This window comes from Scleropages formosus, chromosome 5, assembly GCF_900964775.1.
Source record: "Scleropages formosus chromosome 5, fSclFor1.1, whole genome shotgun sequence".
In the NCBI taxonomy this organism is placed as follows: domain Eukaryota; kingdom Metazoa; phylum Chordata; class Actinopteri; order Osteoglossiformes; family Osteoglossidae; genus Scleropages; species Scleropages formosus.
The window spans coordinates 26896263-26924032 of record NC_041810.1 but is presented as its reverse complement, the minus strand read 5'-3'; the positions used below and the strand labels follow the sequence as shown (position 1 = coordinate 26924032).

The following is a 27770-nucleotide window of genomic DNA, read 5'->3' as shown; positions in this document are numbered from 1 at the left end:
AATTTGAAGCCAGTTTACGAGTCATAATGGTATTGTTGCTATACGGTATCTTGAATCCCCAGCTCAGGATGGTACGTCTCGTCCATCATGGCAATTGGTCATCATCTTCTGTCAGCATGGGATGCGTCTGTGACCACCGGCCGGCCTCCTCAAGTCTTATGTAGGGAAACAATGCTCAACAAGAAGAAAGAACAGAGTTAGTAATTTGTGACTTAAACAAGTCAATTTAATATGCATTGGCATAGAGATGGTAAAAACAAACACAGCCAAGTGGAATTACATTTCGAGGTGGAACGCCTGACTAAACATGTAAGTCTTTAGTCTGGATTTGAAGACAGAAAGAGACGAGGCATTTCTGACAGTAACTGGAAGAGTATTCTACAGCTTAGGGAACATTCCCACGAAAGCACCTGTATGCCACCTGCTGGTCTAACATGTCATGCCCATGTGCCTGTCCGCCCACCAGTGGATTCAGACCCGGGGCCAGCTCTGGAGTTTGAGGCTGGAGATGTTCGAGGCCTTCCGTGCAGGAGAACCTCCCGTATTTTTGGACAAAACCACCGTCTAGAAAATTTTCTCGGCCAGCACTGGCCATAGACTTGGAGCTTCTCGACGTCCCCAAATGGACTTCTGCCCCCTGTGGTTCCTAGCAGGACCCGAAAGTTGCAAAGGAGCCCTGGCCTCATTCTGAAGGGGGAGCCACTGGAAGGTAAGAGTGTGACCTACGAGACAATCAGCTCTTGTAATATGCACAATAAAATATCACACTCCTGCCACCACTCGTCCTGCACATGATTTTTGCGCATTTGCGCCATTCGCGCGTCCTCCTGCAATCATCCACTGCGTCTGCTGGGGGCGCCACGCGAGGATGCCGTTCCCAGACTCCGAAACCTTAGAGTCTCTGGACATCGTGCTGCTTCCGCAAGGGGGCGTTTGTGGGAGAAGCGCGTTTTGACAACGACGGATGAAGCGGATGATGATGATGATGATGATGATGTGAGTGAGCATCAGTGCGGAAGGCGCTCTGACTGACAGCGGAACCCCCCATCGATCCGCCTCTCCATCATTATTCCGTTTCTCCATCATCGCTCCGTCCGTCTCTCCAGCAGCAGCGAGACCCCCATCATCATCAGTCATCACCCCCCCGCACCCGTGTCTCTCCCTAGACTACAGGAGCGTCTTTTCCCCGCTCCGAGTCCGTCCAGCTCATTTACCGGCTCCCTCCGGACACACAGCGCCGACGGGTAACATGTCATTTCAGCGATTTTCCCCTTTTATTATGTCTTTATATATTTTTTTCTCACGAACACTATCGACAACAGCGTTGCGGACACCAGAGACGAAATCTTCGCGCGGCACAGCGCTTTTCCTCTGAATTTACCGTGTCTGTGCTTTTTACGGTGCTTCTGCACCGTTTCTGGAACGTGTCTGCGGTGTGGTTCACCGCATCTGTAGTGTATCTGTACTGTGTTTACCGCATCTGCAAAGTGTGTGTAAACTGCAGTTTGTCTAGTTCCTCTTTTTGTCTGTGTGTAGAGTGTCTTTGCACTGTGTGTGTGGTTAATGTACTGTACCAACAGGGTAAACTGCACCTGCACTCTCTCTTTACTATATTTACACTGTGTCTGCAGTGTATCTGCAGTGCATCTGCATTGTGTCGAACCCGTTCCTTTGCGGCTTCGCTGCAGTGCGCAAAGGTGTTCCAGGATGTCTCCTCCCAAGGTGGCCTTGAAGCACTTTGCTCTTCTCCTCCTTCCGGGTCTGCTGGGGGCGCTGGCCTCAGATACCCCCCACACCCCGTACACCCCTGGAGCGAAGGAGGATCTGCTGCTCCAGGGGACAGGGATGCTGAAGGCTGAGGAGATGCAGCATCAGCTGGAGGAGGACCAGAACCAGGTGGGGACCCACTGGACCCAGCTCCTATTGACACTCTGCGAAAGATCTGCAAAGGCTCTCCTGTGCTTTGTTCCGTTCCTTGGTTTGTGGGGTGCCGTGTGGATGCTGGATTATTGAGGCATTGTTTGGGTTCCCAGGTGGACAATGACAGCTCAAGGTGGACCCAGGACACACACAGCCTTCCTCTTGTTTACCACGAGGAGAACTCTTCTCTCAGGCAGCCTGGAAATGAGTCCATCCAGCCCGTGGAGAAGGTGGATAAGGTAGAAAAGCACCACCGCTACTTCGTGTGTGTGTGTGTGTGTGTGTGTGTGTGTGTCAGAGACGAGGGCGGGAGACCAAGGAACTGGTCTGGACCCAATCGCGGTTTCTTTAGATGTGGTAAAAAACAGAGCAAGCGAGGATCGTAGTCGGGGACAGGCGTGGGTCGTTTGAGGCGCAGACGTTGTTCTAGGGACGAGACGGGAATCCAGGTTGATCAGATGAAGCAGAAGATCAGGAACCGGGAAGACAGGGCAAAGGACGAGGAGGTAAATGGGGTTCTTTTCGTTGTCGCAGAAGAAACGGTTTGACTCAACGAGGTTCTGCAACCAGGTGAGTCTGCACAGCTTCTTTTATGTCCTGCCGCTCTGATTCGGGGAAGGTGCAATCATTTTGCTCGAGGGCGTGACTCTGTGTGTGTGTGTGTGTGTGGGTCTGCCTGTTGGGCACATGCATATGTGTCTGTGTGGGTCTGTGCATGTTTTACTTACTGTAAATGTTTTACAGATTTATTTTACACCCTTTCATGCTACTCTGCCTTGAGCGCTGGGGGATTTGGGGCGTACAATGCACAGCAGTGTTCACCCTACCTTCTCCTTGCTCGCTTCCAGGTAACGCACAATGAGACAAGTGCTCCCCACTTTTCCGGAACCCTGATCCGGTCCAGTGGCCGGGGAAACGAGATCAGTAATGTGAGTGCAGTTTGGTTTGCCATCTGTCCCGTTGCACCCTGGGTACTGTTGCTGGGGTCACATGACTGCAGTTGAGCTAAGAAAAGGGAATCAACCCATTTTTACACTGTTAACGTTTTAAGTCTGTTAGGTACCATTGACAGGTGTCTGATGATTGACGTCTGGCATGGAATTATTGACGGTAGCGTGTAGAGCTGATGGTCTTTAGGAGGGAAACAGCCTGTCCTTCCGCAGAAGGACGACGGCGAACAGCAGGAGGTCCATTAGCGCAGCCCGGGTCTCGTGTTGGCGGTGCGGTGCTGAGTCAGCAGCTTCCGGGGATCCAGATCGCTTCCAGGGACGGAGGCTGTGCTCAGATATTAATCACACGGTGACATTTTTCACATAGACGGCCAGCAGCGGGTGTGTGTCCTTTGTGTTTTTGCAACAGGACGTGTGCCTGGTGGACATCAGGCAGAACAGAGAGCATCCGTGTTGCATATATACTGCTGACGGGACTGCACTCACTGGAGAGGCGCAGTCCCTCAGGAGCTCTTCACACACTGTCCCCACTGTCATCCTCGTATGCATTTCATACATTAGTCAAGCCATTATACGCAGAGTATGGTCGCCGCACACGCAATCCACCTTACGATGCACCCACCATACAGAATGTTTCACGCTCCTCGCTGTACGCGCTGTCCGTGCCACACGTCTTCTGCGCGGTGCTCATTCTTGTGTGACGTCCAGATCCGTGGCGTCACTGAAGGTACGGTCTCGTCCACAGGAGTGCACGGTCGACAAAGACTGTGAGGGGGACCACTACTGCCAGAATGAGGTGCTCCACTCCAAGTGCCTTCCCTGCAAGGGTGTGCAGGAGGTAGGGTTGTGTCACACCACATGCACACACACACACACACGTTGCGCATGGTCGGCACGTTTGTTAAAAATCATCTGTGTGCTTACCATGTGACTCGGGGGGCACATGGTCCTGCTGGGGTGGTCTACACTGATTAGCGCTGTGCTGTGGATGTGTGTGCGTACGTATGTGCGTGTTCCCGCGTTTCAGCTGTGCACCAGTGATGCGCAGTGTTGCGGGGCTCAGCTCTGCGTGTGGGGCCAGTGTACGGAAAACGCCACCAAGGGTGAGCCAGGCTCCATCTGCCAGCACCAGAGGGACTGTGGGGCAAAGCTGTGCTGCGCGTTTCACAAAGGTGATTAGCGCACACCGGGCGTGTCGATGCATACGAACTGGTATGGACGGTCACTGGATTTTCATGTTCCGCTCCGAACATCCTTACGGCGAATAAGTGATGAGAAAGCAGTTTTCCAGAGAAAATAAAACATTTTAATAAGCCAGGAGTAGGAGGAGGGTTTCTTCCTACTTCTTAACTATTCTTCCTCCATCCAGAGGAGGAATTTTCAGCCCTGGTCCTGGTGGCCTTTCAGTTTTTAGTTCCAGCTGAACTCATTTTAAATTAGTGCATATTTAGATCATTTAATCCATCTTCCCGATCCTGGTTTCCAGCCCTCCTTCCCCCCGTGTGCATGGCCCGGCCATTGGAACATCAGCGTTGCAGAAGCCACCCAAACCACCTGATGGCGATGCTGAGCTGGGACCAACAGAACGAGGGACCGCTGGAGCAGTGTCCATGTGCCCCAGGGCTGCAGTGTCAGCCGCTTGGGTGAGACATGTTCGTACGCGGGAAAGACACATTATGAAGAGACCTGCACGCACACAGCTGAGAAGTGGACGGACTTGGGTGTGACACTCATTAGGGTGAGAGACAGACAAACCTGCTAAACATGCACTGTGGTCGTGGAAATGTTGGTAGTGATACCTGGCGGCAGCTGGGGCTCAACTTTGTGAACGACCGGAGAGATGTTCAATCTTCTGCCAGCCTCGTTGAGGAGGAGGCTCCTCCCACACTGTGTGTTACACCAACTCGCAAGGGGTGGTCTCCACTTGAGGTTTACAGGTACATCCTGGACAGGACACCACTCGTGCGCAGGGCAGCCATACACACCGTCGCTCACACACACTACGGGCAATTTAGTGTCACCAGTCCACCTGGACTGCATATCTTTGGACTGTGGGAGGAAACCAGAGCATCTGGTGGAAACCCAGGCACACACTGAGAGAACATGCAGACTCCACCCACTGAGTGGGCATCGAGCTCATGTTTTCTCATAACACTCACAAGGTGTGAGGCAACAGCATTACTTGCTGCACCACCGTGTTGAAAAACAGGTCCTGTTTTGTGGAATTTTATCTTACTTTTGATATTGGGTTAATATGTCGAAAGATAAGATGCCATGGTTTTGCTTTTAACTACGAAATACTTCCGTGCTCCCGCAGACGAGGCTCCTTGTGCCTCCAACAACAGAGCTCATCCAGTGAAGAGGACCTGATGGAGACCCTCTACTCGGAGATAGATTACATCATTTGACGTCGCCTACAGATTGTGCCCATGGACCGCCACCGAATGTACTTTTCTCTTCTCCGCTCCTCTGTCCACATGGGACATGCTCTCCTGCAACGCCTTACAGCCTAGTGTGCTTCCAGTTGTTCACACCGTGTTTTGGATTGTACCTCTGAGCTGTAGTTCTTCTCACACCTGCAATGTTGGAGACCAACCTGTAGTTCTTCTCACACTGCATACTCTCCACTGCTGCACTGTTGTATGTGACCTCCAGTCCTACTCCACCATCCCAGATGGATCCATCCATCACCATCACCAAGGCTTCTGGCTCTTACACAATGTTATATAGGTAAATGCTTATATTTAATAATGCTCTCTTCTACGGTAGATGAGATATCCACATGAAGACCTAATTGTGTCTGTTCTTGGGCTGAAGAGCGGAAAAGATGTACTGCAAGTTGCATGTTAATCTCTCATTGGGCACGGCACCTTCTCTTCAAGGATTTCTAACCCTGGATCAGTGAGGGAGGTTGAAATTCTTACAAATTAAAGGTTCAACGGTGGTGCTGTGTCCTTTCCTTTATGTTGTGTGTGGCTCCTGCGGATGATTTTGCAGAAAATGTTATGATAAGGTGGGGTGCGGTGGCGCAGTGGGTTGGACCACAGTCCTGCTCTCTGGTAGGTCTGGGGTTTGAGTCCCACTTGAGGTGCCTTGTGATGGACTAGTGTCCTGTCCTGGGTGTGTCCCCTCCCCCTCTGGCCTTATGCCCTGTGTTACTGGGTAGGCTCTGGTTCCCCGCAACCCTGTATGGGACAAGTGGTTCTGAAAATGTGTGTGTGTTATGATAAGTATGTATAACATAAGTATGTATTTCTGTGTCCAGAAATAGAAAAAGATGTATATTTTGTAGGGGGGTGCGGTGGCGCAGTGGCGCAGTGGGTTGGACTGGGTCCTGCTCTCCAGTGGGTCTAGGGTTTGAGTCCCGCTTGGGGTGCCTTGCGACGAACTGGCGTCCCATCCTGGGTGTGTCCCCTCCCCCTCCGGCCTTACGCCCTGAGTTGCCGGGTAGGCTCCGGTTCCCCGTGACCCCGTATGGGACAAGCGGTTGAGAAAGTAAGTGTGTGTGTGTGTGTGTGTGTGTGTGTGTGTGTGTGTGTGTGTGTGTGTGTGTGTGTGTGTGTGTGTGTGTGTGTATTTTGCAAGGGGGTGCAGTGGCACTGTGGGCTTGGCCACGTCCTGCTCTCTGGTGGGTCTGGGGTTCGAGTCCCACTTGGGGTGCCTTGTGATGGACTGGCATCCTGTCCTGGGTGTGTCCTCTACCCCTCCAACCTTGCGCCCTGTGTTGCCAGGTTAGGCTCTGGCTTGCCACGACTCCCCTTGGGACAAGTGGCTTCAGCCTATGTGTGTATGTATTTTGTCATTTCAAGAAATGAGACATACGTAGTTAGAATCATCTGGTATTTTAAACCAAAGATGAGCTACTTCGCTGCAAGAGGACCTTAGGTCATACATGACCAACTTTTATTTATCCAATATAGGCTGGAATTGCAAGAATATGTGAAAGTTGTAAATAAACGAATCAGAGTCATAAATCAACTGAGCTAAATGGAAGTAAAGGGAATCACCCTCACGTAACAAATGGCTAATTGTTTGCTACCACAAAGACACCCATATGTTCACAAACGACAACAGTAACATTCACATCTCCCAAAAAAAATCAAGAATTAAGTTTCATTTAACAGGTAATGAATAGGTGATTTAGATTAAGTTCAGATTAAGTGTAATTTCATCATTAATTCATTAAGCAGAAGGATGTTTTAGAGACTAGGATTTCAACCCTTCACTTGTAAAGGATGAACCCTGGTCATGACTTCATCTTGAGGTTCAGCAAAAGTGAGTCAGAGTCATCAGGTGTCTCCTGGTAGGACTCTGGTCATTGCTCAGAACTCAGTGGATGGAAGTTTCTGGTATTTCACAGCTGACATCTTTATCCGGTACATCAGCGCTCCACACACCGTGGCAAGAGCAACGAGGAGCGTTCCAGCAATGAAGACCACATTCATGTTCAAAGTCAGACTGGAACCTGGAAGGGACAAACATTGCAGTGTCGAAAGCACGAAAACATGTGGAATTCAGAGTGATTTTTTTTGTTTGTTTCTCGTTATCAATTGTGAGAATTCAACATTTCGCTACTTTGGATGAGACAGTATGCAACTATCTGTACCTATACTGTCTGAACTCCTCCTGAGCTGCAAAGGCCCCTGGGAGATGAAGTGGCTGGAGGTCTCGGTTATGGCCGCTCTCCTGCGACGGTAGTGGGGAGCAGGGGTGGCCGTGCCATTGACACAACCCTGCGAGCACCTGGTGTGATTTCCGGCTTCGCACAGGATGACGGAACAGGTGATGTAGACCTACAACACAGCAGGGCTATTAGCTGAAACGGAACCCGAGACATGATTCACTTTCTGCCCCATCGTCCTTACCTACCCTTTCATGCAACCCGATGAATTTGAAAGCCTCCATTCCAAATTTGTACATTGTGTTGTTGTTTTCATACACCACAACGGTGTTATCCACAATGCACCTGGGAAAACAGATTTTGAGAAAATCATTTCTAATCCAATGCAAACTGGTGCACACTCGGTTCCATTTATTTTTATATCGCACTCTTCTCAACCTGGTGACACAGCACTGAACGTTGAAACCCGCAAAGTCACACATGACTGAAAAAGCAAAGCAAAGAGAAAATAGCCAAGGCAGTTTGTGAATGTGTAATTCTGAAATATGCCATGTGGCCCTTGTGAAAAGAAATTAAAAAATCCCGAGTCAAGAAAATGGGAAAAAATTAAGGGTCTGGGAGTCCAAGTACCAGCAGCTGCCCACCCCTCCCAGGTGTTCTACTACATTACAGTGGACCTGTATGAGTGATCTTGTAACTAAGAAGTTCAACTTAGTTGAGCGATGCAGAATTAGACTCTGTAGCTGGAAACCCTAGTCTAACAGTCAAGAATTTTTAGCAGCGACACCTCTTCAAAGAGACACTGTATAGTAACTTCCTCTTCCTGTAGCGTTTACCTACCCGTTCTCAATAATACTGTAGAAGACGGGATAATTGGGGTCATCGTACGGTGTGGCTCTGCAGCTGTCCACATAGAGTACAGTGTTGAGGATGGGGGAAGTTGCTGCAATTTGCATATAGATCATTTCCCCCAGGTTCACTTGTGGTGGGTAAGCGCTGGGGTCCACCATGCTGTTGAACAGTCTGTCGGTGAAGAGCTCAAACTGGTAGGCGAACGTGCCAAAGCCATTCTCCGTGAACACGTAGGGAGGCTTGTGTACAGTGAAGCTGAAAGATGCCTTTCCTTTTTTAGGGTACTTGCAAGAGAATCCAATGTTCAATTCACTTGTCCTGGTTATGATGGTACTAGTGTTCTCGAAGGATACAATCTCATTTTTGAAGATGATGGACTCATCATCCTCCTGGAAGGATGGTGAAATGCATTTGTAAGTAACAGTCAAAGAGCTGCAACATGTTCTGACTGGACAAGAAAAAGGGACAAAAGGAGGTCACCTCAATCTCTGTGCCGCAGGTGTTCAGGGACATGGTACCAATGATATGGGTGCTGTTGGACATCAGAGTGCACAGCGGATCCTTCAGACGTACAAATCCATCATTGAGTCCAGGGATAGAAGCCTTCTCAATCTCGACTGTCATTGTCATCTCATTACAGGACACGGTAGCCTCACCTGTACATCATGACAAACGCAATACTTTTTACAAATTTGTTACCCAATCACTTATAAGACAGTAAAGAAAGATCTAGTGATAGACGGCTGAAAACTGAAATGAATGCATTGCTGATGTGCATGTGGGCAGTGCTGTGGCTCCATGAATATGGGTTTTAATCTGGCTCAGTCAGTGTGGAGCTTGCATATTTTCCCTGAGTTTCTCTTTAGTTAAAGGTTGGCGGTTGATTTTTGGATATGTATTTGCATTTTAGCAGCAGTACACAGTTTTAGAAAGTCGTTCACAATAAAAACAACGTGGTCCGTGGATCCCTGCTTAGTTTATTGCACACCCTGCAGAGAACTGATCAACAGAAAAGAAAACAGAAAACAGAAGGTGTTATTACTCTGGAGATTGGTTGAGAGTTATACAGGTGTTTTACAGTATTTTAGTGATAGATGAGAACATTTGTTTGTGGTTTTTGAATTGGCTGGGAACACGGTATTATTTTCTCCCATTTAAAATAATGGGAAGTAGGCCTTTGTATCCAAAATTTCGATGTCCGCATCATTTTCAGGAACGGATTAATTTTGTAGATCAAGGGATGTCTGTAGTTCCAAAAATTATTTTATTATTTATTATTTTTTAAAAAGTTCTGATTTTGATTGAATACTCACCGGTAGTGTGTCCAACAACAATGACGACGCATCTCATTTCAGAATTGTAGAAACTGGACCTGAAAAATTCCCCAAGGACCACAAAGCCTTCAGTCTAATCACATATACTGTAGGTGGAAACACAATCTTTACGATCATGTGAAGAGAGAACTGCTGTGTCGCTGAGAGAGAAGGAAGGAGAAGGTAGCGTATAATGCTGAAGGCTTACCCTAATACACTTTCTGCTACAAAGCAGACTGGAAAATGTTCACCAAAGCCATCACTGCCAGGGGTCCATTTTATGACAGCTTCTGCTGTGTTACCGTTGGCGTTGACAACCTTGGTGATATTCAGTGGCCCACTGATGAAGATATTTGTCAACCTGTAAGAAAATCAGCAAGACCTGTCATAGTATTTATCTTGTGGAATATTATAGAGGATATGCTTTATGGTTGTCTCAGCATGGAGGCTTTCCCCCACCATTTATCTGTTTGCAGCACAAAGAATATAGCATATCATGTTAACTTATTATACTGACCAAAGGATGTATTTTTTTCTGTGCTGGAATTGCTTATTATTTCATTATTAATAACTTTGTTTAAATATTGAGTAGAGCGGAATAGTGGCCTTACGTAGAAAAACGGGCAGCAGCCTTGACTTTAATGGCCAGTTCATAATTGACCGCAGCGTAGATGATTTTTCCATGTTCGGGAGTTGGTGACTGGAACATCGGGAGGTATTCACCGTCAGCACAGGAAGGAACACTTTGGTCAACTAGAAAGGAAATTCGAGACTATTAGAATTTTTAATGGCATACAAAATAATAAAAATGTCACATTATTAAGTGGTTCACAAAAAAAAGAAAACATTAAGATGGGGAGAGAAAAGCGTAAAGTGTGAAACAAGAGTTTAATTGAATAAAAACCCTTACCTTGGACTATAAACTGCAGAGGAATGCTGCTGAGTGCATTAGATGGGGGAGAAATAGTGGTTGTCGCCAACCAAGGCATAGAAGTTGTTGTGGATGTAAACCACTGCCAAGGCGTAGAAGTTGTTGTGGATGTAAACCACTGCCAAGGCGTAGAAGTTGTTGTGGATGTAAACCACTGCCAAGGTGAAGATGTTGTGGTCTGTGAGTATGAGGTCCAAGGATATCTCGGTAACTGTGTTCCATCCCTGTGTGACACCCCAATGGATTGTTCGGGATAATCCTCCAGCACAAGTTCAAAGACATGGGTTCCAGTAATTGCTGTGGGAAAGTGAGTCAAAGTGCAGGAATTCTGGAAGGCAGAACAATTAGACAACTATGTTAAGAAAATAAAACAAGCTTACCAGCACCTCAAGAAAAAAACCTGTGTCGAGAATTTAGAGAAAAAGTTTGTGAACCCATTTTAAAATGTGATTTCATGTTCATCTAAGTCACAATATTAAAGGTTCATGAAAAAGCACACATAAAACTATGCACTGACATGTTTTTATTGAATATGTTTAAACATTGAAAGAAAAGCATGCAATCCCTTAGATTTGGTACCAGGTTAGCAATAACCTCAACAAAGCACTTTATGTAGCTGCTAACCAAATCTTCAGAGTTGTTGAGATGCATTCAGGCTGATTTCTCTCTTTTAAATATCTGGGATGTCAGGCATTAACCATTTCTTTCAGATCATGCAACCATATTTACATAAGACTGAGATCAGGATTATGACTTGGTCTAAAGTGCAGAATTTCTTCTGTTTAGGCCATTGTCACTGATTTGCTCCTGTGTTCAGGTTCACTGTAGCACGATCCAACTTCTTTCGAGCTACACATCACAGACAGAACCCCTGACATTTTCTTTCAACATTACCTGACAGAACATAGTGTTTATTTCTCCCTTAATAACTGCTAGGCCCCGAGGCAGCAAAGCAGCCCCACCTCATGACACTGTCTCCACCATATGCAGATGGAATAAGGTTTTTGTGTCAGTATGTAATGTTTTGTTTCCTCCAAACATAATTTTATGAACATTGTAGAAAAAGTTCAGTTTTTATTTCTTCTGCTCACAGAACATTATTCCAATAGCATTGTGACACATCCAGGTGCTCAGTAGCAAGCTTCATACGGATGGCAATGTTTATTGATTTCCTGCTTGGTGAGCTGCCATGATAACCAGTGTATTTAATCATTTTTTATTTTTATTGTTTCATAGACACTGATGTTATCAGGTGAGATCAAGTGAGAGAGGCTTCCTAGCGGTCACCTTTGTGCTGTTTGTCACTTCCCTGTCATGCCCACAACCGCGTGCCCTGCTTCAGCACCTCCAGCTGATCAAGGAATCATGGGATAAAAACATGGCTCAGACACTCCTGCGTGTGGAACCTCGTCCAGAGCAACCACAGCACTCCCCACTGTTCTGAGTTCTTCACCAGTATGTTTCCTCCTGTTCGGTTCCTTGACTCTTTGCTCTTGTATTCCTGGTTCTGACTTCTGCCTACCCTTCTGTACGATGTTTGCTGATTGCCTGACCTGTGCCTGGCCCTGACAATTCTCTTGCCCACCCCATTAAATAAACACTGCATCTGAGTCGGTCGGCTGGATCCCAGAGTTAAAATATGACAGTCCTAAAGCAATACAAAGTGAGATCTTTTACTGATCTCTGTAGACACATACTCCTAGGTGGAATAATATGCTCAGCAACTTCCCAACTAAAACAAATGTAGGCCAAGCATTCCCTTAACATTAATGACCTTTTACTACTGAATTACATTTTGATACCTGGAGATATTATTGGGGTCTCTAAAAGAATACTGAGGCATGAGCAAAAAAAAGACAGAAATGAGCCATAAAGACAGAAATATGTAATGATAACAGGGCAGAATCTCACTCTACTGTGGCCTCTCTTTATTGGGAGGACAGGTATAGCAGATATTGTGTCATGTTCTTACTTCATCCAGGAAGAAATCTGGGTGCTGGTAACAAGTTCCACATTCGATGTTAGGTAGTATTCCATATCTGCATCTTACAACATCTGCATCTGGGTCATGTGCCAGAAGCTTAAGCTCCCGTTGGCAGTTCTGAGGAACCCTGAAGGAAAAGCAAAAAATATAACACCAGTGCAGAGCTACTGGAACAAACACAGATTAAAGGATAAGCATCCCGATGACTATTGGCTCTGATCAATCCTTATACCGCAGCAAGAGCACTGCATTCCTCCACCTTTGTCTGTTTGGTTGTCTCACTTAAAACAAGCCCAAAATTGAAATCTGGTGTTGTTATCTTTTGCTAAATGTGCTCTTGTTTACTCTGAATTGTACCAGTTTCTACAAAAATGTTTGATAAATTAATAAGTGCAAATGGAACCCAAAGATACCATCCTAAATTGGGTTCTTCTGGGCCCTTGGAGGAACTACAGATGCAGATGACAGCTACTGCTGTTCTTGGCAGAAGTCTTTTCATTGGATGGAAGTGTGAAACCTCACCGGATAGCAGGCAAGATTGTTGTCACTGGAGATGAGTTGGGTTTCCCTGTGTCGGACCGGGTTCCAAGATCAATATGTGCAAAGAGGTTCCATTGTGCATTATTGTTTGGAGCGTATATCCAGCAACAGCTTGCTTCACTGTAATATTGGTCATAAAACCAAAGCATCAGTAAGTGCAGTTAATCAGTTGTTCTGTATGCGTGATTCTCCCTTTCTCAGTGCTCATGGACTTACCGCATCTCAAATGGTGAGTCTGTTGGGATGGTCCTTGTTTGAAAAGTTTCCATCTGGTACCAGTTGGGCAAGTTGGGAGAACTTGGAGAGTAGTCCACCCATTGACCATTTACAGTGTTGTTGATGCTGCCACAGTTACCACTGTAGCAATACCACACATGTGCATTATAGAAAACACTGTATGCTTCTTTATAACGGATGTTGACCTGCAATTCAGCATGCAGATCATTTTAGTGAAATATGTTAAAATAAAGATGTTTATCATTTATCAAATGTTTAGCATTTATGAATATTTTGCAACAAGAAACAGGACATATTTTGAACATGTTCATGAACTCATGAACTAGCCATTATTTGGTTATGTCTTCACATTGTAGAAATTAATATGTGTATTATTAAAACTTCCTTGTGACTGACAGGAGCCCAAGGCTTGTGATTCCAACTGGGAAGAAATTCACTTAGTCTTTAGAAAATGAGCACCAGGTGTGGCCACTGTAAATATTCTACAAAAAGAAATTCTTACCTGCATTTAAGAAAATATGATTTGATAAGGTATTTTTATTAGATCTGGATTCGCGATCAGACTGATAGAACAACTGGCAATGATTAAATGTATTGTATTTAAAAGTTGGCCACAACAAACAATTTACATAAAATATCAATGCTTTGATCAAGTATAACTTGAATGGTCATATGAGCAATTAATAACCAACTTCTTTAGCATGATCATCCATATAACCTTTGAGAAAACATTCCATGCATACACTGAAAACTCCATTGTTGTTCACATTTATTCATGCTTTTCTCCAAAGTGACTTACAGTGTTAAGCTATTTACCCACTTAAACAGGTGAGCAACTTCAGGGAAACTCCTTGCTCAAGGGCAGTAGAGCCAGAGTTAAGACTTGAACCTGCACCTTTCAGCTCCGAAGACAGCAACACTGACCACCACACTAGCAGCTGTCATATAAAATACCCTATCATAAACCACATAGTATATTTTTCTCAGTTACAATTTTTTTCAGATGGGTCTGCTTCTGAAGTAAAGTGGGACAGTTTTGGAAAGTTCTCTGACAATATTCAGTGTGCGTGAATAGAGGAGTGTAGGTCTCACCCTGAGAGATCCATCCGGGTTTGTTCCTTTAGGGGTGAAGGCCAGGGTACCTCCAAAGTAGTGAGATGCCGAGGCGCTGGAGACCAGCAGCAGGAACACAAAGATGTGCATCATAGTGAGGCTTCGAACAGAAAGCACGCTCCTCAGTTTCTGTTCAGCTAAAATACAATCAGAGGGAATGAGGAAATTGTCCAGCTATTACCTTAATAATGAGGAAAATAATTTCTATTGTCCTAAAGAATGTGCAAAGATGTGGTTGCCTGCTGCATTTCTGAGAAACAGAAAATGAGCACAGTTTGGGAACTTCACTGCACCAGTGTCAACCCACCGGTACCACGTGAGAGCATTTATACACCTGATGTTTGGAGCACAAAGATTTGGAGGGACTTATTAACTCACCTACAGTGAACCAATCAATTATAGAAAAAAAGGTTATTCTTAAATAAAATAATTGAGTACCTGATGAGTGGTTCATGGAAATTCATCTCTACCTCTTTTCCCTGTTTAGAATGTTCAAATATACATTTATATTTACATTTATTGATTTAACACTCAGAGTACACAAAAATGTATCAGCAACACACGAAGAGCTTTAGAGACAGAAAGTTTATCTGATCATTGTTGCAGGGACACGTTAAATGAACATCTCCATATAGAATTGATAAGACATTCAAAGGTGATCATGACAGATGAGGTAATGCAAGTTGCTATTGGCCAGTTACTGGGAAATCAGGAGTGAAGTGGGTCTAAAAGAGATGGATTTTGAGACCCTTGCATGCTGGGAGGGATTCAGCAGATCCGGGAATCTATGGACTTTCGATTTTGGACCTGTATAGAGTCCATTAAGCAGCTGGACATGGAGGGACACCCAGCTAGGTGTAATCCGCCCATACGGTAGCTGCTTTCAGCCCAACCTGTTCTGTGTAAAAATTATGTTTCTTTTGGAGAAAGTGAATTTTCTTGGGGAGAAAAAAACACACTACATGTGCATCCATTGTGTCGAAATGTGTTTTTCTATTTTTTTTTGAGTGAAACAATATATTTTAATACTGAGTTCTGTGAGTATAAACATATTATTATCAATGCCTGTAGCACAAAGAAAATTATGACTGACTGTTCTGACCTGTTCGACCAGTTGGTTCAGTGATTGAAAGACATGTGCATGTTTTCTGGAGACACAGTTACAATTTTTATTATTTATTTGCTTTTCAAAAAAGAAAGAAGACATAGAACAAATTTGTTTATTTTATTCATTAATTCTATTTAGCTATACGTGATGCCCGGACAGGAAAGAAACATATGTGTTTTGCTGCAATATTTGAACACGAAAGTAAAGTGCAATGATCTCAAGAGAAGAGTGTATATTCAAGTGGGTGGTGCAAAACAGAAAATGAAATGCATGGGTGACATAATAGACACGAAACAAAGGATGCAAGGAGTGTTCTTATAGTAACTGACAGTAAACAGCTGATCAAGAACCTGCAAACTCGTGATATGTCGTCAACCCCGTCATAGGGCGTGAAATTGGTGGTCAATTGAGTTTAAGTGTGTTAACGCAGCTACTGAGGTCTGAAGTGGCACCTCTGGTGTTGTGACACTCTGCATGTATTATGGCCACTGTAATACTTGATGACATACAGTAATTTAAAAAAACTGAGACAAAATTAGTATGACAAAAATTGCATGAACACAAAATCTGAGATTTATCAGTATATACTAGTATGACCATCCTCTGCATAAGCTCAGAAAGAGACATTTGGGTCCATATTGTACGTTTTCATTAATGAGTCAAAGAGGTCACAACATCATAAACCCTAAATGTGGCAGTTTACAGCATAAGTCTTCTACAGCTTCAGCCATATGTGTCACGCCCATGCACTCGTGCAGCAAATCAAGGGAACAGGCTATAAAAGGACCGCTCCAACGCATCGGTTCACGGAACCTCGTTAGAGCCACGCTACGACTTTGCAAACTACAACCTCGTATTCTTACCTCCCTGCTTCACTTGCCCTGTGCCTACCCTGTTTGCCCTTTCTCTGCTCACCTGACTTTCAACCTCGTTTCTTGGCCCTTGTCTTCTGACTCATCTAAAACAAAGATCCAAAACTGGATCTAAAACAAAGGACTGCAATACCAAAACCAGGTGGATTTCAACATTATGGAACCTACACATGACAGGTCCAATTCAAAATTATCACATTTCATGTTCTTGATGGCATTACATTGCCCTGGTCGCTGCGTCCACCTGATGGACTGGACTGTAATAAGCAAACGTGTGTTAGACAGGATGCTGTAATAATAAAAGCCGTGTAGTCAACGCTTTTTTCACATGTAGGGCAACGGCAGATGCTTCTAGAACACTCCTGACTTAGACAGCTTCCCTTCATCGGACTGGTGATCAATGGTCACTGTGCAATCTTGCAGTTCTGAGTTCCGTATCAACAGGTTGCTCATTCAAGGTCTGTCAGATCTAGAACATCATGCCGCTGGTTGGAACAGGACAAACCGGACAGGTGGTGCACTAGTAATATCACGTGGTGTTTTTCTAAGCCACAGAGCTACTGTACTGCAACTAGGCTCCAAAATGATTGACTTTATTTGTCATTGTAATCAACAGGTCACAGAATAGAAGGCAAGAGAGTCATAAATCCATTAATAAGTGAAAACAAAAATTCAAAAGAAACAAAAGGCTGATCCGACATATCCATTAGCTCACTGTTTGTCTCCTTACTGCGTATTTATTCTGTTACTACGGGGGGCGTGGTGGTGCAGTGGGTTGGACTGGGTCCTGCTCTCCAGTGGGTCTGGGGTTCGAGTCCCACTTGGGGTGCCTTGCGACGAACTGGCGTCCCATCCTGGGTGTGTCCCCTCCCCCTCCGGCCTTACGCCCTGAGTTGCCGGGTAGGCTCCGGTTCCCCGCGACCCCGTATGGGACAAGCGGTTCAGAAAGTGTGTGTGTGTGTGTGTGTGTGTGTGTGTGTGTGTGTGTGTGTGTGTGTGTGTGTGTGTGTGTGTGTGTGTGTGTGTGTGTGTGTGTGTGTGTGTGTGTGTGTGTGTGTGTGTGTGTGTGTGTGTGTGTGTGTGTGTGTGTGTGTGTGTGTGTGTGTGTGTGTGTGTGTGTGTGTGTATTTTGCAAGGGGGTGCAGTGGCACTGTGGGCTTGGCCACATCCTGCTCTCTGGTGGGTCTGGGGTTCGAGTCCCACTTGGGGTGCCTTGTGATGGACTGGCATCCTGTCCTGGGTGTGTCCCCTACCCCTCCAACCTTGCGCCCTGTGTTGCCGGGTTAGGCTCTGGCTTGCCACGACTCCCCTTGGGACAAGTGGCTTCAGCCTATGTGTGTATGTATTTTGTCATTTCAAGAAATGAGACATACGTAGTTAGAATCATCTGGTATTTTAAACCAAAGATGAGCTACTTCGCTGCAAGAGGACCTTAGGTCATACATGACCAACTTTTATTTATCCAATATAGGCTGGAATTGTAAGAATATGTGAAAGTTGTAAATAAACGAATCAGAGTCATAAATCAACTGAGCTAAATGGAAGTAAAGGGAATCACCCTCACGTAACAAATGGCTAATTGTTTGCTACCACAAAGACACCCATATGTTCACAAACGACAGCAGTAACATTCACATCTCCCAAAAAAAATCAAGAATTAAGTTTCATTTAACAGGTAATGAATAGGTGATTTAGATTAAGTTCGGATTAAGTGTAATTTCATCATTAATTCATTAAGCAGAAGGATGTTTTAGAGACTAGGATTTCAACCCTTCACTTGTAAAGGATGAACCCTGGTCATGACTTCATCTTGAGGTTCAGCAAAAGTGAGTCAGAGTCATCAGGTGTCTCCTGGTAGGACTCTGGTCATTGCTCAAAACTCAGTGGATGGAAGTTTCTGGTATTTCAAAGCTGACATCTTTGTCCGGTACATCAGCGCTCCACACACCGTGGCAAGAGCAACGAGGAGCGCTCCAGCAATGAAGACCACATTCATGTTCAAAGTCAGACTGGAACCTGGAAGGGACAAACATTGCAGTGTCGAAAGCACGAAAACATGTGGAATTCAGAGTGATTTTTTTTGTTTGTTTCTCGTTATCAATTGTGAGAATTCAACATTTCGCTACTTTGGATGAGACAGTATGCAACTATCTGTACCTATACTGTCTGAACTCCTCCTGAGCTGCAAAGGCCCCTGGGAGATGAAGTGGCTGGAGGTCTCGGTTATGGCCGCTCTCCTGCGACGGTAGTGGGGAGCAGGGGTGGCCGTGCCATTGACACAACCCTGCGAGCACCTGGTGTGATTTCCAGCTTCGCACAGGATGACGGAACAGGTGATGTAGACCTACAACACAGCAGGGCTATTAGCTGAAACGGAACCCGAGACATGATTCACTTTCTGCCCCATCGTCCTTACCTACCCTTTCATGCAACCCGATGAATTTGAAAGCCTCCATTCCAAACCTGAATACCGTCTGGTTGCCTGCATATATAACAACTGTATCATCCACAATGCACCTGGAAAATCAGAATATGAGAGTCACGTATAATCCAACAGAGCACCATACCCGAAACCTGCAAGCACTACATTTCCCAGAACCCTTTTGCACATGAAGAGCCACTACAGGTACAAATGGTTCCAAATCGTAGCCTATGGTTTGGAATGAAGAAATACTCAAAGTACACAATAGACAATGAGAAAAAAAAAAAGAAAATAAAAGAAATCACTCATATTTTCAGAAATATGGGTCATAAACTCAAGCTTTTAACCCTGCAACATCTGGATTTCTGTGCAATTTTGAACTTGAACATGGTCTTCACTGCTGGAACTCTCCTGACTGCTGTTGCTATGGAGTACGGAGCAATAATCTACAGGACGCACCCTGGACTCTCTCTGCGGAGTTTACCTACCCGTTCTCAATGATGCTGTAGAAGATGGGGTAATTATGGTTATCGGATGGGGTGGCCCTGCAGCTCTCCACAAACAGTATGGTGTTGGAGAGCTGGGCGGTTGCTACAATTTGCAGATACATCATCTCCCCCAGGTTTACTTCCACGGGGTAAGTGCTGGGGTCCACCATGCTGTTGAATAGACTGCTGTGGAAGATCTCAAACTGGTAGGTGAAGGTGCCAAAGCCTTTCTCCGTGAACACAAAGGGAATCTTGTGTACGGTGAACTCGAAATACGACTGGCCCCTTTTGGGGTAGTTGCACGAGAAGCCGATTCTCACGTCATTTGTCCTGGCTATGATGCCATCAGCACTCTCGAATGATATAATCTCATTTTTGAAGGTGATGGTTGTGTTGTCCTCCTAAAATGAAAATAAAGGGTGCCCACAATGTAAATATTAGCCGCCAAAGTGCTGCGCCATGTTCTGATGGAGAAGCGACGAGAGTGAAAGGAGTTCACCTCAACCTCTGTTCCGCAGGAGTTCAGGGACATGATGCCAATGACGTGGGTGCTGTTGGAGGTCAGAGTGCACAGTGGGTCTTTCAGATGTAGATTTTCCTCATGGAGTCCAGGGACAGAGGACTTGTCTACCTCCACTGTCATTGTCCCCTCCGTGCAGAAGACGCTGGCCGTACCTGTGCCTTGTGAGGACCATGCAACTTTAACATATTATAATTTACTGCTTGAAGGAACTGGAAGAATCATACAGGACTGACATCACAAACTATGCTGAATGTACTATTTTCTTTTTTTTTATTCTCTTTTAACTCTCTTTCATAGATCCTGTTGGTACCTCGGGTTTTAGTCTAAGATCCAAAGTAAACAGAGCTACACTAACGCACATGCTCAGCAATGAATAAAACCTCATCTGTGTACAGCATTAAAGCATGAAAAGAATAAAAATACTAATAAATATGCTGTCTTTCGATGATGTGAAAGTGGCAAAATTGCTTGTTTTTATCTTCCTAAATCAAGCTACAAATATAAGCCTGCCACAGAAATATGAATTTAGTGACATGCAGCACTGACCAATGCTGTGGACAACAATGACGGTGAGACATCTCATTTCAGATTCAAAGGTGCTGGTCCTGTAGATTTAAAAAAGACTTCAGATGCAAAGACATCTACTTCCACAGGGAAATTTTGCTATAGATATGTTGTGAACATGTGGACGAGATGTGTGAATGACTCGAAAGGCAGAAAGGCGATGAGGCTGATCATCACCTGAAGGCCCTGCACTTCATGACTCACCCAAATGTACTTTGAGCTGTGAAGCAGATGGGAACATTATCGCCGAGGTCATCATCTGTTGGGGTCCATTTTATAACAGCTTCAGCAAAATGACCATGCATGGTGACATACTCTGTCATGTTCAGAGGGCCAGTGATGACGATGGCACTTAACCTTTCCAAAGACAATATTTCCCATCACTACCTCACAATGATGCTTACTTTAACAAGGACAATTGCCTGTAATTCTAGGAAGCTCCTTTAACTCTGTTGCCTTACATTGCATATATGGCTGTAGCGTTAATTATGAATTTCATTTCTTTTTTCACTGGAGCACTGAGAGATTCCCCATTACCAGGAGTAGGGAACACAAATTTTGGAATATACTGTCCAGGTGTACATGATGGAGATGCTTGGTCCACTGGAAAGCAAAGATTTTAGGTTAGTTTTCCCAAAACTGTGCTCATGTTGACTGGTAACAATGAACCAGAAAATATGAAAACCCAAATTATGATGCCTGTAAAAAAGGGTCGGCAACACAACTACAACCTCACCCACAACTACAAACTGTAGAGGGATCTTGCTGAGTGGATCAGGTGCAGTCGTGGTTGGAGAGCTGGAGCCATTGGAGGAGGTATGGAATGGATATTTTGTCAGTGACATGCCGTTCATGTGAGACACCGTAATCGGCCGTGTAGGGTAATCTTCAAGGACCAGCTCAAAAATATGGGGTCCAATTATGTTTGATTTGTTGTATTTCAAAGTGCACAAATTCTAGATGGGGGGGAAAAGCAGTGCTGAAAGCAAGTCCATACCAACGGTAAGGCACCAACGAGGTTAGATTTGTCAAATTAGTAATGAATTTGCATTTGTTACAGTTTTCAACAGCTTATATACACTATATTTCTTTGAATTTAATATTTGTATGTGTTACATTTTAAGCTGTTGGCAAATTTCAAACAAAAAGCAATCCCAATAAAAGACCTCCATGAAAATTAAACATTGAACTAAGGGTACTTCAACTGGATTGGGGTAAATGGCACCCATACCTGGATCTGGACATGGGGGTGGTGTTTGCTATAACCCAAAGAAAGGCAACAGGTTGGGGTTGGGTGATGGACAGAGTTGGGATAGTCTTGAATGTCTCAGACCAAGTTAATTTCTTACCCAACTCGCTCTTGGGACATGTAACGCTACCACACTGTTTGGAAAGGATCCAACCCAAAGTACAAAAGTACAGACTAGAAATTCTAGATCTGAGCTCCACATGAAACACTATCTCTGGAACCACTATTATGTAAATACATTATTTAATCATTTTTAGACCTTTCAGCCCTTGAAAATTCTTTGACCTCCAATACAGGTGCACATGGACCACTGAAGCATGTTCACTATTCTTGGTCGTTTGGCATGTAAAAATCAACATTAAAGCTGTATTACGTTGTGGGGTGTGGCTTACTTCATCCAGGTAGAAATCTGGGTCATTGTAACAAGTCCCACACTCCATGTTTTGCACTGTTCCATATCTGCATCTCACATGGTCCCCATCTGGGTCATGTGCCAAGATGTTGATTGTTTGCGGACAGTTCTGAAGAACCCTAAGTAGACAACAGAGATCAGTGCCTGCAGAGATACTTTGACAGACATGAAACTAGAAGAGACAAGACTAAATGGGTTTGTTCTGGGCCCTTGGAGGCACAAGAGAGGTGAATCACCTGGATGGACACACAAGGTGGACAACCTGCTATACCCAAGGTTATTCTTCTCAGAGGTCTGTAACTCCAAAAAAACTGCAACCTTACCGGATGAAGGGTGGGATTGTGGTAACTGGGGATGAGTTGGGTTTCCTAGTGTCGGATCGGGTGCCAAGATCAATATGTGCAAACAGGTTCCATTGTCCATTATTGTTTGGCGCATATATCCAGCAACAGCTTGCTTCACTGTAATATTGGTCATAAAACCAAATCATCACCAGGTTCTGTAAATCAGTTGTTTCATGTTCATGATTCTCTTTCTCAGTGCCTGCAAACTTACCGCATCTCAAACGGTGAGTCTGTTGGAACGTTCTTGATCAGAATAGTTTCCAGTTGGCACCAGGAATATGAGGGACCAGAATAGGAGGCTATCTGACCAGTGACACTTCTGGTGGTGATACCACAGTTCCCACTGTAGCAATACCATGTTTGATATGGAAAGCAGATACGGTAGGCTTCTCTATAGAGAATTTCCACCTGAAATTCAGTTTTTAATGCTCAAGAATATTACTGAATACATCTGTTAAAAGCACAACTATTTATTATGTTAAAATCATTTACAGTTGAAGAACTGCCTTTCAAGAAGATACTGAAGTTTAAACATTTTGTTGATGGATACGCTGAAATCAAGAGAAGTCATGTCAGACATTTTTATACCTATAGTAGAATCTTGTAACCAGCCTTATTTCAGTGGAAAAACTGAAACTTGCAATGCTTTGGTTGCACAAATGTGGATGCCCTTTACAAATGAGGCTGTGATTGTGTGAACATTTGATCACTTTCAAAGTTAGGTACAAAGCTAAATTCCTCTCTTGTGGCATCAGCTGAAAGGAATGTAATTAGCTCTCAATAAAATCGTGTTCTTGTACAATCTTCCCGAAGGTATCCGAGTTGCACAGTGCTGTGGCCCACAAGGAGCTACCATAAGATCTTTGGAATCTTACTGGAGAAAGGGACAGACCAGAAAAGGGTTATAAAAGTATGCCAAAAGCATTACATGTAATCAAGGAGCAGTTGGTGGTATGGCAGTCAGTGTTGCTGCCTTTGGACCCAAAGGTTACAGGTTCAGATTCCACTTCTAGCTGGTATACTCCAAAGCAAGGTGTTTACCTTAAATTGCTCCAGTAAAAATCACCCAGCTGTGCAAAAAATTCTGAGTAGCTTAATATTGTAAGTTGCTTTGGAGAAAAGTGTCAAATAAATGAATAAACATACAATTGTGGAATATTGTGAAGACCATCACATGGATGAAGAAACAAAAACACACAAATTAATAAGCACTGAAGTGCATGTCTCACCGTGAGAGATCCATCAGGGTTGAGTCCTTTGGGGGTAAAGGTCAAGAAACCCCCATAGTAGTGGGATGCAGAGGCACTGGAGACCAGCAGCAGGAAGACAGACATGTGCATCATGGTGAGAGTTGTGACCCTCATGTGGAGACAAGGTTGTGCTTTTATACTGTATTTTCTGGAACAGAACCCAGAGTTCTGCGTTACGGTGCAGGACAAACATAGCTGGTCAAAATGAGGAAATTCTGTAACAAAGAACATCATGCACGTTAGAATTTTTGTGCGAAATGTCTGGTTGTGGTATGAAGATCGTTGTGATGATTAATCATCTTGACTGATCTCCAACTGACACAGCACTCTTATCTTGACTGTTTCTGCCTGAACCATGCTGTGTTTTGCAGAAGATGCTAAGCACGCGGCATGGACCACAACCATGGTCCCTTGGCCTACGCTTCAAGCATACATTAAGTAGCATGACTGACATTCTCTTACTTGTCTGTCCAATTCAGATTTGTTATCTTTTAATTCAAGCAAATAAGCATTCAAAAGCACTTTGTACGGTTTCTAGGAAATGAAAGAGGTTCTGCATCAGTCAACCGTCCCACTTCAGGCAAACGCTCCTACACAGAGAGGATGTTGTAGAGGATGAGGGAAGTGATCCTCCAACCAACATGACCCATTGTCTGTTTCTTGAAGTGCAGCTGGGGAAGCAAATGGGAGTGTGTCGGGGTGGCTGTATGAATCCTACCCACAATCCATCAGTGCAGGATTTGGATATTATTATTGGCTGATGAAAGTATTGGTTTGGGTGGTATTTTTCTTTCATGAGCCTTGAATAGAAGCTGTTCTTTTGGATAAACCGACTTCCCTGTCCTTCGGTTCACTTGCTGTGCTTTTAACAGAGGACATCATTGTCAAAATTTGTCTTTGCTTTTCTGTATTTATTGCATTCTGTTTACTATCTGCATTTATTGATTGTATTTATGCATTGTGAGGGGTTGTCTGTCTGTGTTTATTACCTTCAACATGCTGGAAGAAGCAGAGACTTGAGTGGATTGCTCCCCCAGGCTGTTGACTGATTAACAAGATGAGACGAGCAAATTGTCCAGTTTGAGACTTGAGACACGGTAGATGGACCTGCTGGACATGGAAGATCTTGAATTAATTTTGGTCTTTGTGATTTTTTTCTGACATGATGGTTCTGCTGCTATATATTATATATATATATATATATATAGGTGCGGTGGCGCAGTGGGTTGGACCACAGTCCTGCTGTCCGGTGGGTCTGGGGTTCGAGTCCCGCTTGGGGTGCCTTGTGACGGACTGGCGTCCCGTCCTGGGTGTGTTCCCTCCCCCTCTGGCCCTACGCCCCTGTGTTCCCGGGTAGGCTCCGGTTCCCCGTGACCCCATATGGGACAAGCGGTTCTGAAAATGTGTGTGTGTGTGTATATATATGTACACACACATTTATAGCAGGAGATTGTTGGAGCATTGTGGCTCAAAGTCAAGTCCAGTCAACTTCATTGCTATTCTATCTATAGGTGAGTTACACACAGAGGAGAACAAAAATTTTGTTTTTCTTCGGACCTCTGTGCCACACAGTTCAGTTTGTAATAAAGACAAATCCAACAGACGAGTGCAGAAACAAGACAAGACCAGACCGTGCAGTACACAGGCCAGAATCCGGCAACAACGTATACGATACATAATATACACAATGCCATAAAAAGATTTACGTAAAATATAAATATAATATGAATATAAAAAAGCTGTGTCATTAGTGTTGAGGTTTCTCTCTTTTTTCATGCTTTTTAAACTGTCTCCATCAAAGTGGTTGAGCCGAACCATGAACAGCAACATCGGTGTTACTGTCAAGAGCAAACAGTCCTGTTTCACGGTGTCCTCCCTCATCAATCTGTATTTCAGTGTTGCCACCAATCAGTCGCATCACCACTCTGAGCTAAAACCTGCTTTATCACTGCAGGAATCACAAGCATCTGCAGTATGTTCCGCGGTGTTGAGCTATTGTTAAGTGGAGGTTTACTTTCTTTCAAGTATGAAGTTCAACCAGGATTCCAGTGACAGGGCGAACCCCTGAGCCAGGCTTTATTTTCATTGTAGTGAGATAGTGTGTAATAGTTTTACTTTCTCTTGATGAAAAATTGGTGGAACAGGAAGGTCATAAACACCATCACCATCATAAACACCATGTAAAGAGTCATCAGTCCCATTCCATCACACAATAACATGATCTGCTGACTAATAATTGGTGTGTATGTTCTCCAGTATCAGCTCCTTCACTTGAGAGCAGTGCAATTATATATTTTTTTATTTCTGTGGCATGATGGCTCAGCCGTTTGCCCTCATGCCATCGGCGTTGTGTGAGTTGAGTGTGGCCTGTCTGTGTGGCATTTACACACTCTTTCTTAATTTGCTCCAACAATTCGAAGACGCACCGTTGGGTCAAAGCGAGTGAACATGCAAGCCTGAGATGGAAGGGTGGGACGTCAAGGATCTACTCTGTTTTACACCTGCTTTAGACCTCCTGAGATGCTGTTTCTCTGCAACCCACCCTGGATATGTAGCTATTGAATATCACTGCATTGATGGACGGAGGGACGGATCATTTTGCAGCTGATGTGTTACTCCCAGGGGTGCGGTGGTGTAGTGGGTTAGACTGGGTCCTGCTCTCTGGTGGGTCTGGGGTTTGAGTCCTGCTTCGGGTGCCTTGTGATGGACTGGTGCCCTGTCCTAGGTGTGTCCCCTCCCCCTCCGGCCTTACGCCCTGAGTTGCTGGGTTAGGCTCTGGCTCCCCGTATGGGACAAGCGGTTCAGAAAGTGTGTGTGTGTGTGTGTGTGTGTGTGTGTGTGTGTGTGTGTGTTTTACTCCCTCTGAGGAACACGATGACTCCTTCCTGTCAGAAACATGCCAAAGTGGTAAGCGGTGTGTTGTCATTTGTCCCCTTTTATGTGCCAGTCTGACGGCCCAGCTTGCAATGACAGCATTCTGCAAGTGGCCCAATCCAGAATGGAAAAGCACGGTCATAATAGAGTTAAAACTGGGGAAATTTAAAAGCAAATAAGATATAAATGAGAAGAGCGATGGAAAAAGAAATAGCAGTGTTGCTCATTTCCGTCACTGCGGAAGCAATACAGGTTTTCCATTTGATGCCGACTCGGTACGAGGAACCTGTTGGACAGGTGTAAGACCGGAAGAGCAGCCTGTAGGAGCTCCATGATGAGGTGTTATGATCTTTTCATCACCTGTTACACCCTCACCCGCAGTGCCTGCATTACTCTCGATATAGTCAATTATTTTGCTCTTCTAGAACCAGAGAGCAGCCCCACCCCTCTGTGTGTATCTGTTTGTATTGTTACGGTAAATAAACAGCCTGTTGTGGGTCAGATACATAGGCTCTGTGCCTGTCGAATGCATCTTTACAAGCTTCACGTGGTCTGGTGATGAGGACTACTGGAAATGCTCCAAGTTGTGGCCTCCTGCCATCACAGCTCTTCACACACTTACTACATCCCCGCCGCTGTTTCATTACGGGCTTCAGCTACTCTTTTTTTCTATTCCTGCTTGTGACCCTTCTGAGGAACATGTTGCAGGACCTGTCCCTGCACAGAACTCCAATTACTAGTCTGTAATGTTCTGCTGGCTCTGCTATGGACTGGTGTTCCATCCAGGGTGTGCCCCCCCACCCCTTCAGCCTTGCGCCTAATGTCTGCGGGATAGGCTCCGGATCATTGCGACCCTGCTCGGGACAAGTGGTTCTTGAAATGGGTTGGTTGGTTATTATTCTGCTTGAAACAGCTGAAATGCATTTAGGAAAGGATTCCTTTAAATGTTAATTGTTCTAGAATTTTCAGCATTTTGTCATCTGAATACAAATTCACCGAAACAAGGTAAGTTAGGGAGCTGAAGGAGTTACAAACTACGCTGCTGAGCCACTATGGACTTCACTCACCTGACCATGTTGCCTGGCCGTGCCGCAATCTCATTGGCTCCTTTGGCAAGGGGGCGAGTCAAGCAGCCAATCAGCTGCAGTGTGGTGGGTGATCCATTCTCCTGTGGAGGTGGAGGAGAATTGGCCCTGCCCTCTT

General features: G+C 44.8%; 3 protein-coding genes across 7 annotated transcripts; 1 reads left to right on the top strand and 2 right to left on the bottom strand.

Annotated features, from left to right (window-relative positions):
- Positions 1-859: 859 nt before the first annotated feature.
- LOC108942229 (dickkopf-related protein 3-like) lies at positions 860-5808 on the top strand. 5 transcript variants are annotated; one of them, XM_018765393.1, is made up of 8 exons: positions 860-1244; positions 1784-1896; positions 2034-2159; positions 2769-2849; positions 3616-3708; positions 3898-4042; positions 4357-4513; positions 5188-5808. In XM_018765393.1, exons 2-8 carry the CDS (start codon positions 1846-1848, stop codon positions 5276-5278), a joined length of 744 nt encoding a protein of 247 aa, XP_018620909.1. In that variant the 5' UTR covers positions 860-1244; positions 1784-1845; the 3' UTR covers positions 5279-5808. The 5 variants fall into 5 exon arrangements, 4 of the variants coding, with proteins under 4 accessions (XP_018620909.1, XP_018620908.1, XP_018620907.1 ...); XM_018765392.1 differs by having other exon boundaries at positions 1689-1896; XM_018765391.1 differs by having other exon boundaries at positions 1632-1896.
- Positions 5809-7192: 1384 nt separating this feature from the next.
- On the bottom strand, positions 7193-14554 carry LOC108942420 (uncharacterized). Its single transcript, XM_018765796.2, has 13 exons — positions 14441-14554; positions 13328-13533; positions 13094-13231; positions 12560-12698; positions 10567-10915; positions 10268-10409; positions 9865-10017; positions 9657-9715; positions 8824-8999; positions 8332-8732; positions 7740-7836; positions 7477-7663; positions 7193-7335 (listed from the first exon to the last, which is right to left on the bottom strand). The coding sequence occupies exons 1-13, from the start codon at positions 14552-14554 to the stop codon at positions 7193-7195; spliced, it is 2304 nt and encodes a 767-aa protein (XP_018621312.2).
- A 3224-nt stretch (positions 14555-17778) lies between these two features.
- LOC108942171 (ZP domain-containing protein-like) lies at positions 17779-27726 on the bottom strand. The gene is made up of 15 exons (XM_029252320.1): positions 27635-27726; positions 24683-24800; positions 23673-23841; positions 22655-22851; positions 22423-22560; positions 22080-22218; positions 21175-21394; positions 20900-21041; positions 20643-20795; positions 20421-20479; positions 19851-20032; positions 19352-19752; positions 18862-18958; positions 18599-18785; positions 17779-18457 (listed from the first exon to the last, which is right to left on the bottom strand). Exons 3-15 carry the CDS (start codon positions 23805-23807, stop codon positions 18315-18317), a joined length of 2193 nt encoding a protein of 730 aa, XP_029108153.1. The 5' UTR covers positions 23808-23841; positions 24683-24800; positions 27635-27726; the 3' UTR covers positions 17779-18314.
- Positions 27727-27770: the final 44 nt, after the last annotated feature.

Excerpts from the sequence above, each read along its gene's own strand:
- LOC108942229 (XM_018765390.1), top strand. The coding sequence starts at position 1,564 with ATGTACTGTACCAACAGGGTAAACTGCACCTGCACTCTCTCTTTACTA. Across the intron at positions 1,897-2,033 it reads TGGAGGAGGACCAGAACCAG|GTGGACAATGACAGCTCAAG; the intron begins GTGGGGACCCAC and ends TTGGGTTCCCAG. Across the intron at positions 4,514-5,187 it reads CTGCAGTGTCAGCCGCTTGG|ACGAGGCTCCTTGTGCCTCC; the intron begins GTGAGACATGTT and ends GTGCTCCCGCAG.
- LOC108942171 (XM_029252320.1), bottom strand. The coding sequence starts at position 23,807 with ATGAGGGTCACAACTCTCACCATGATGCACATGTCTGTCTTCCTGCTG. Across the intron at positions 21,395-22,079 it reads CAGATTTCTACCTGGATGAA|AATTTGTGCACTTTGAAATA; the intron begins GTAAGCCACACC and ends CCCCCCATCTAG. Across the intron at positions 20,033-20,420 it reads CATTGTTGTCCACAGCATTG|GCACAGGTACGGCCAGCGTC; the intron begins GTCAGTGCTGCA and ends GGTCCTCACAAG.
- LOC108942420 (XM_018765796.2), bottom strand. The coding sequence starts at position 14,554 with ATGATGCACATCTTTGTGTTCCTGCTGCTGGTCTCCAGCGCCTCGGCA. Across the intron at positions 10,018-10,267 it reads GCTGCTGCCCGTTTTTCTAC|GTTGACAAATATCTTCATCA; the intron begins GTAAGGCCACTA and ends ATTTTCTTACAG. Across the intron at positions 9,000-9,656 it reads TGTTGTTGGACACACTACCG|GTGAGGCTACCGTGTCCTGT; the intron begins GTGAGTATTCAA and ends CATGATGTACAG.